Raw genomic sequence first — 9,772 nt, forward strand, 5'->3', positions numbered from 1 at the left:
ATTTTGCAATTAGTGAAACAATAAGAATACATTAAGTGAGTGGAGTATTACCGGCCAATAGGTACGTACTAGCAGCTTCTCCCTTGTTCGGGTCTGTTCTCCACCTTTGAACTTGTAGTATTGGTACGCACTGTACGGATGTCGTACCGTTTCACATTAAGAAGGATATTTATTTATAATACATTCATATATAAATGCAAAAGTCATAATCACTTAGTACTGTAAGATTGTTAGAAATTCTTTATATGACTGGTGTCTGTAATCGAGAGGGTCCAAGACTACCACGGTTCTGTCTTCAGGGTGGATGAGTAAACATATATAATGATCGCTACATATTAACAACAACATAGTTAGTTAGTACCAGCTAAAATAAGACGTATGTGTAGAAGATAACTGTACCGGACTTACTTAAAATTATAAGCGGCCATAACGACTCTCTTATTTTGAAAGTGCAAGAAGGCTCGTCCAATATACTGTGCGACAGTAATCAATTTCTCTTTGTGCAAGCCCTTCTTGTATTCAGCTATCTCTTTTGGAGTCTTGCCCTTCAGCTGGTCTGACCCTGGTGCTAGCCTCACGGTATGCTATGTTTTACAGATCCGAGTTGGATCCAAGAAGCCGATAGGTTCTTTTTTCTTCTTAGCATCCATGTATTGCATCCTACAGAAGAAGTTTGTTAGTAACAATCACATGGATTTGTATTGTACATATATTTCATATAATTAATTAAAACTCATACTCACATGCACCAAACATCGATAAAGTTGACATCCATCTTATCCCGACGATATATGGCGTGGAGATTTGAGAAATCTAGCCATACGTAACCTTCGGTGCCGAAACAATCTGCTGGTGATCGAGCTGTTATATTGCCTAAGCCTTTCTTGCTGGCCTCCATGTAGAAGGTATGTAACCTTCTCATCTCCCATGGTCCTTCGTTTAGTGCCCAATCCAGCAAGAGTGCTTTCCCATGTTCGTACTTTTCCGGGCAATCATCAGTTGCCAAGTATGTTGGCCCGGCTAGTTCAGCGGTCTTCTGGGGTCATCATCTCTGAGTTTGGCACGTTCTTTACCCCCTCTGAAGACGGTTACCATGAACTTCTCCTTGTTCTCATCTTTGGACTTGGAGTCGTGGCTCCTAAGCACTCTAGGCACCTCAGAACTGGTAGTGGCCTTCTCAGGGACCGTGATCTCTTGCACCTCGGGGTCTTTCGACGGAGAAGCGTCTTCCAATATTTCTGGCTCTGTACCGTCCCATTCCAATCCTGGTACTTCTTCTATTTCTGTCCCGACTGATGCCACAAATTGCACCTCTGGTTCTGCCATTGTAATCTCCGTGGGCACATCCGGCACTGCAATCTCCATGGGCACCTCCAGCACTGCAATCTCCGTGGCACTTCCGGCATAGGATTTTCCTTATGCATCTCGGGTTCCTCCACCTTATCAGTCACCTTCCTCTTAGGAGGTCTCGAAAGTTTTCCCAACCCCAGTTTTGGCACCACAGGTTTTTGCGTGGCATCGGTGCCCAATCCAAAGGATATGTCATTCCTTTGCCAGAGAATTACAAGATCGAACGCATCCCCAAGTACGGATACACCATCTTGAGTAGGGAAGTCTATATCGTAGGACTCAAACCCCTCGTGGACCACTTGCGGCTGCACTTTGGCATACGCATCGTCTATGAACTCTTCATTATATGTTCTTCTAGCGATAGCAATGGCTGTAGCGGCCTCAAGAGTTTTCCCGGAGCGTCCAATGGGAACGTGCAATCTGCAGGATGCATTCTACTTGAGGTCATCGAAGGGGTAATCTGGCTCAGGTTCTTTGATTTTGGGGGGAGGCAAAAGCATGTGCTTGACGCAGAAATCCATCATTTGCCTTTAAAAATCCGCAGCCCCTTCATCTCTAAATTTATCCTTGTACGCTTCAGGCATCTTGTGGGGGTCATGTTTGAACCCTTCCTTCCAACTCATCTTGGACGACACACCTCGAACCCTACCCCCATGCTCAGGAGTACTAGTACCTAGTGTCGTACTTAGCACATCTTTCTCCCTCTTAGGCCTAGGATAAATTCTAATTTTATCGGCCACCCCCTGCAGCTTCGGATCTTCAAATGATACTTTGCCTTTATTCGTGATCTTAGAAGTTCTAGCTCTTACCCAGTTCCTTGATCTCTGTGTCCATTCCTCCATTGGTACCGGTTGCCCCGCCTTCCTCATTTCCTCCTCCTCTTTTGTCCACTGCTCCACCTTTGGTGCGTATCCTGCGGAGCCTAAGCGATGAGGAAATTTGTTCTTCTTGGCCAACTCTGAAAACTTTTTGCTCCTTTCAATTTCTTACGGGGAGTTATTGAACGTCAGAAAGTCGTCCCACTGCTTCGGGGTTATGTTGGCATACGTCAAAGACCATACATGCCTGCGAAAATGGAACCCCTACGATGCCGAAAATGTGTTTTCTAGTAGTGTCATCATATAGCTCATTCCAAATGTGCGAGACTAAATTAGCTATGTAATATTTAATATTAAAAAATAAAGTTTGCACCATTATATATTTACCCAATAAATAAATAATGTAAGATAGAGAATAAACTCCCTATAAAAACATTCTCAAGCTGCCATGTGGCTCCCTCAAAATGCTCTCATATTGCCACGTGGCACTCTAATAAAATAGAAAAATCTGACCATCGATTTTCATTTAAATAGGCTCATTATTTTAAATCGTTAGATCTATCTTAAAAATCAAAACCTCCCACCGGCCCCACCTCTGTGCAGTACGCACGTACTGCTCCCGTGTTCCGTTCTCCTTTTTTCCCCTTTGTTCCTTTCTTTTCTTTTTTCAATCACAATTAAAATCAAATTTATCTTTATAGAAAGAATACCCCCACAAATGTTAAGGTCCATTAAATATCATATAAATTAAATATCATATAAATGTTTCTCACCGTTGCGTGGCACTTTTGAATTAGAGAAACATCGAACCATTGGTTTCCACTAAAATCGTTATTTGATCTGTATTAACCAAAAGTCCATAAAACTTTCTACAAACACTCCTAAATCGCCACGTGGCATCCTAGAAGTGTTCCTAAGCCACCACATGCCACTCTAGCAAATAACCGTTGATTTTCATTATATTTGATGGACCCATTATTTACAACCATTAGATTTATCTTAAATAAAAAGTTAACCACCCAAACCTAACCCCACCCATCCTGTAGATAGTACGTACGTACTTATATCTCATTTACAACTACCTATTATATATGAAAATAAAAATAATATACCTCATATATTATTATTATTATTATTATTATTATTATTATTATTATATGTTGACCGTAACATATATATCACGTGTCTGCCCTTCTCTCTACTTTCTATTATGTAGCTAGCAATTCAAGGTAAACATGATGAGCTAAATTGTCATGATTTAATTTATAATTAAACAAATTAATTTAAGATCAATATAAGTAAAATGCAAAACATCATATTATCGATTTACACTTAAACCAATGAAAATATTATTTCAATGATTAGATTAGATTTATTAAACTAATTAATCCCTCACTGCTAATCTCCTCTGTAATTTATGATTATAAAATTTAAAAATTTGTGAGAATCAGGCAAAATATGGCACCATCGATTTACACTTATCCTATTATTTTTAACAATTATAGATCTATTAAACTACTTAATCCCTCTGTCCTAATCTCATAGGTAATTACATAATTATAATAATTGATTCATATTACACCACCCTCTTCCTAGATTAACTCTTCATTCTCATATTTTTATACTTTATTAGTTAGAAAGAGAAATCTTCTATTATATACTAAAAGTCCATTAAACTTCGTACAAACGCTTCTAAATTATCATGTGGCATCCTACAAAATGCTACTAAACCGCTACACGGCGTTCTAATAAACCGGTGGACCCACTATTTGTTTAATAAATCGATAGACCCACTATTTTCAACTATTATATTTATCTTTATAAAAAAATATACCAAACCTCACCCTTCTCCCAGAGGCCCACCCTATCCTCTCCTCAGTAAACGTATGTTATGTATGTATGTACGTACGTAGTGCAATGCCATGCTTTCTCCCCTCCTCCAATCCTTCTCTTCCTATTTCTAGATGAAAATTTTAACGTGTAAAAAATATTATAATAAAATTTCTAATCTTCGCTTTTCACTTAAATCGATCGGTGAACCAATTATTTTAACCATTGTCCCTGAAAAAATATTTTAACGATTATTTAAGCTGGTGAACCCATTAATCTATATATAAAAGAAACACTTCCCTAAATTTTACAATAGACCATTGTGCTTTGCATGAAAACCAAATATGAACAAACATTAAAAACCATTAGATTTTGGTATATAGATGGTTTAAACCTGTGAACCTATCAAATCTATATATAAGAAAAACACTTTCCTAACTTTGAATATATACCATTTTTCTTTGCATGACAACCAAATGAAAACAAAATATTAAAAATGGCAATATATATTATAGAGTAAATTTCACAAACCCACGTAGATATATATATATATATATATATATATATATATATATATATATATATATATATATATATATATATATATATATATATATATATATATATATATATATATACTAAAAGTCCATCGAACATCCTAAAACCGCTCCTAAACTGTCATGTGAGATTCCTAGAAATGGTCCAAAGATGACACATGACGCTCTAATTAATTCCTAGAAAATCTATGGAAAAAGGAGAACATCTAACCATTGGTTTTATTTAATCTAGTGGACCTAATATTTTTTTACCATCAAATGCCATTATATTTATCTTTAGTAAAAAAAACTTAAGATCAATCTGGCGGTACGAGTCCGCCCAACGCACGTACATGCTTCCATCCATACACATGATAAGAGTCTGTGTGATTTTTTCCTTGCTCGCCTCCATTTTTTTTCTAAGGTAATTAAGTTAAGGCTTAAGGGTATCTAATATCTTCTATATTCGTAAGTTAATTTCATCTTACTTTCAAAGACTGCATGCACTTGCAGATATAGACATAGATAATATATCTCATACATATTGATCTTGGTATGTTTTATAAATAAATAAAGAATCTTCAATAGCTGTAAATTTTAAATTATATATTCAATTATGATCTGTTTGAACCATTATATTTTTTTATTTAAATCAATAGTTTAATATCTATACTAACTATATTTAATTGCTGATAAAATCATTATATTTTGGACCCACATCCATACGAAAAAAATCCTAAAAGTTCTCAATAAAAATCAAAATATCCACCTTATTTTTTAATAAAATCAAAATAACCTATAAACCGTTAACCTCAACCTTAATTATAGCTTCAATGGACGTATTGACTCACAACCAACTTAATTATATCTCTCAACGTGTATGTGGATGCTATTTACTTAATCCCAATGCCTTGAAAAAGATATGATCTTCCTTTAAGGATAATGAATGATCTTATGTTGTGTTCGACGCTGAGGGTTGGGAAACCTTAATCCCTTGGAAGTTGGACATTAACTTATTATAGCCCAAAATACCTATATCGTGTTGCTCAAATCCAACTAATACACCAAGAATAGAAGAAGGACAAGGGGGGGGGGGGGTGTACAGAGCTGTACTTATGGATATTTTACTAATAAAATTGATTTTAGATACTTATTTGTACTTATTAAATTATCTAATCACTAGATCAATGGAACATACTGTCCATGGAGTGAACTAATTGGAGGGCTAGCTAGTGCATCCCGGTGTGCATGCATGGGTATAGAATTTTTTTCTCAGATGAAAAGAGGGGTATGAGATAGTTATATGTATTATGCATATACATGTCGGGCACTTTTTTTTCTTCTAAGTATGATGATGCGAGCATGCTGCCGGAGGCACGAATTAATATGTCCACCGTCCATAGTGATGGAAGACGAATAATTTGGTTAGTTGGACTCTGCATAATATGTTAGATAATCTACATATCCAATGGTTAGAAATAATGGTCTAAAATCAAGGGTCATATATTTTGTTTTATAAATTAATTATCAATTTTTCTATATAAATCAGTAGAGCCATTAATTATATATGGTTGTGTATGTAATGTCTTTCATAAGTTAAGTTTTCTCTCTTTCCCTATGGAACTCATAATTTCCTATGAGGAATTATCCATAGCTATGACCAATCGATGTTTGCCATCAAATAACAAATTGATCATCAATTTTTCTAAAAAATGGGTAGAGCCATTAATTATATATGGTTGTATATGTAGTGTCTTTTATACCTTAAGTTTTCTCTCCTTTCCTATGGAATCTCAAGAGTCATATGTCTCAGGTACCATTTTTTATACCGTAAGTTACCAACCCTAATCTCCAATAGGCAATTTTATAAATAACAATTAAATTCGTCGTGCAATTCTAACGAAGAAAATTCATTAAAAAAACACAATTTTAAAACTTTGCCGATATTATTTCGTTGGTATACTGTATTTATAAGTTTCTCAAATTTATCCTATGTACGGTACATGCCCGCGCGAATGTGCGGGCTACCTTCCTAGTTTATTAAAAGAGTAAGTAGACAGGAAGCGGTTGAATAAATACCTAGCTATAAGCTTGAAACGACTAGAATTTATGAAAAATTTACTGTTTATTAGAAGGATAAATCTCACTTCTTCTAGCCAACCACTTCACTATTACCAGTTATATGCAAACCCTTCAGGATTTGTACGCATACAATATATGTTAGGTTAACATCGAGGCTATAGTACGGCTAGTTAAAGCTCCAACTTTAAATTCAGCCTCAGTCGGCTCCTAATTACACATACAAATCAACGCACCCAACGCACGCAAGGGCTAATTAACCACTTTCGACCTGCGTACTAATCCTAACATAGCACTTTCGACCTCCTCACGTAGGCAAAACAAGCTAGCAGCATGAGCACAGCGGCATCACCTTTGCTCGAGCGCCTCAAGGCTGCGTACCACTACCACGCCGCCGTGGGCAACGTCCGCGCCATCTTCATTACGCTCCTGGCCGCGGCCGCTGTCGCTGCGCTGACCCACCTTGCGCCGGAGGAGGTGGTGATCGGCCGGCTACGGGAGCTGAGGCCTGTGCACCTCTTCCTCGCCATCTTCCTCCCGGTGGCCGCGGCCACCATGTACCTCATGCTTCGCCCGCGACCGGTATACCTAGTCGATTACGCGTGCTTCCGCACGGCGCCCAACTGCCGCGTCCCCGCAGCCACCTTCCTCGAGTACGCCAAGCAAGTCCCGGTCATCACCGACCGCAGCGTGCGGTTCATGACGCGGCTGCTCGAGCGGTCGGGGCTCGGGGAGGAGACGTGCCTGCCACCGGCGAACCACTACATCCCGCCGCACAAGTACTGCACCCTCGACGCCGCCCGTGGTGAGGTCGACCTCGTCGTCTTCTCCGCCGTCGACGAGCTCTTCGCCAAGACCGGCATCAGCCCCGACGACGTCGACATACTCGTCGTCAACTGCAGCCTCTTCTGCCCCACGCCGTCGTTCGTCGACATGATCGTGAACAGGTACAAGCTGCGGAGCGACATCCGCAGCATGGACCTGTCCGGCATGGGTTGCAGCGCGAGCCCCATCTCCATCGGCCTCGGCAGGAACCTCCTGCAGTTGGCGCCGCATGGCGCGCGCGCGCTCGTCGTCTCCACGGAGACCATCACGCCCAACTACTACGTCGGGAACGAGCGCGCGATGCTCCTGCCCATCTGCCTATTCCGCATCGGCGGCGCGGCTGCGCTGCTGTCCACGTCCCCGGCGAAGGCGCGGTTCCGGCTGCAGCACGTCGTGCGCACGCTCACCGCCGCGGAGGACAGCGCGTACCACTGCGTGTTCCAGGAGGAGGACGAGCACGGGAACACCGGGATCAACCTTAGCAAGGAACTCATGACCATCGCCGGCAACGCGCTCAAGGCCAACATCACCGCCATCGCGCCGCTCGTCCTGCCGGCGTCGGAGCAGCTCAAGTTCGCGCTCGCCTTCATCGCGCGGAAGGCGCTCAGCGGCAGGGTCAAGCCGTACATCCCGGACTTCCGCGCGGCGTTCGAGCACTTCTGCATCCACGCCGGCGGTCGGGCGGTGATCGACGAGCTGCAGCGCAGCCTCTGCCTCTCGGACGAGCAGGTGGAGGCGTCTCGGATGGTGCTCCACCGGTTCGGCAACACGTCGAGCAGCTCGGTGTGGTACGAGCTGGCCTACATCGAGGCCAAGGGCCGCATGCGCCGCGGCGACCGCGTGTGGATGATTGGCTTCGGCTCCGGTTTCAAGTGCAACAGCGCGGCGTGGGAGTGCATCTCGCCGGCGCGCGACGCCGACGGGCCGTGGGCTACGTCGATCCACAGGTATCCAGTGGACATTCCCGACGTACTCAAGCACTAAGCAGTGGGATTGGGATCCTTTGATGTGAAGTTAGAGAAACATGATGACTGACATGTGGGCCCAACCGCTCACGAGCCCACCACATCAGGAGGAAGTTCACGTAGGATCCGCTTCCTAAGCAGAGAGAGTAATCGTAATCCTATAGAATAATTGAGTTGTCGACCAAACTAACTAAACGTTGTAACTTACTAAGTTCTTATTACTGTGTCTCCCTGTATCGACTGCTACAGAGTACATGATGCTGACAAGTAGTATAATATTGTTCTGATTTGTGTGGAATATAAAAATAATTCTCTGCTGAACTAAAAACCTTTAGACTTTTCTTAATCAAATGTCTGATTGTTCATTATCAGTTAGTCGTCAGCCAAGGATTCAAGGCTCCTTTTTGGAATACATGATTCAGAGAGCATAGGAGTAAAAAACACAATAAATAAAATGTCACGCCTCACTAAATCCAACAGGAAGTGAATTCATAGGAATTTGCAAAACTGTTATTTGTTGGTAGAACTATAGAAAAAGATAAAAAAATCTCTATACCTCTAAAATTTTACCCATTCCTATTTTATCCCTAAGTTTTGCTTGATCCTATTCCTATATATACCATTAAATTTTAGTTTACATTTCTTTCATACCCTTTTTGTTAATTCACCATTAGTTGACAGTTCAGTATATATAAAAAAGCTTCATTTTGCTCTTTGATACAAAGAAACATATAAATTTTATTAAGTATATTGTTGGAGTGCAAAAATTTGTTGTATGAGAATAATATTTATCAGTTTGATATTCTATATATTATTTACCAAAAAATGATATTTATATATATATATGAAAAAGTTAATATATTTTTAAGTAGCACAACAGATTCTCATATCTTATAGGCGAATATATCCTACGCACACAAGCTTTCCATGCACACCAATTAGCAAATGTCACGAAAAATTCTACAAAAAGTCGGACACATACTTCCAATAGTATTACATTTACGTGTGAAATCTTGTCTTCAAATTCATTATATTTTAGTTGTAATAAAAAAAGACAAAATTCTGACAGTTTTTTGAGGTTTTTTACCCTCAAAACTGTTAGAATTTTCACTTTTTTTTGTTACGGCTAAAATATAATAAATTTGAATATGAGACTTTGTAGATATGTGTAATACTATTAGGAGTAAATATCTAATTTTTTATAGAATTTTTCGTGATATTTGCTAGTTGGTGTGCATGGAGTGTGCATGGGAAGCTTATGTGCATAGGATATGTCTTATATAACAAATATGTTGTACTACTAACGAAAACATATGATAATTTTTAATAACTAAAAATATAATTAATTGTTTATGTCATATCAAAAATA

General features: G+C 39.8%; 1 protein-coding gene across 1 annotated transcript; it reads left to right on the forward strand.

The window, feature by feature from the left end:
• Positions 1–6,859: 6,859 nt before the first annotated feature.
• Positions 6,860–8,698, forward strand: LOC127777294 (3-ketoacyl-CoA synthase 6-like). The gene has a single exon (XM_052303870.1). It carries the CDS (start codon positions 6,947–6,949, stop codon positions 8,420–8,422), a length of 1,476 nt encoding a protein of 491 aa, XP_052159830.1. The 5' UTR covers positions 6,860–6,946; the 3' UTR covers positions 8,423–8,698.
• Positions 8,699–9,772: the final 1,074 nt, after the last annotated feature.

Source organism: Oryza glaberrima, chromosome 6 (genome assembly GCF_000147395.1).
Source record: "Oryza glaberrima chromosome 6, OglaRS2, whole genome shotgun sequence".
Lineage (NCBI taxonomy): Eukaryota > Viridiplantae > Streptophyta > Magnoliopsida > Poales > Poaceae > Oryza > Oryza glaberrima.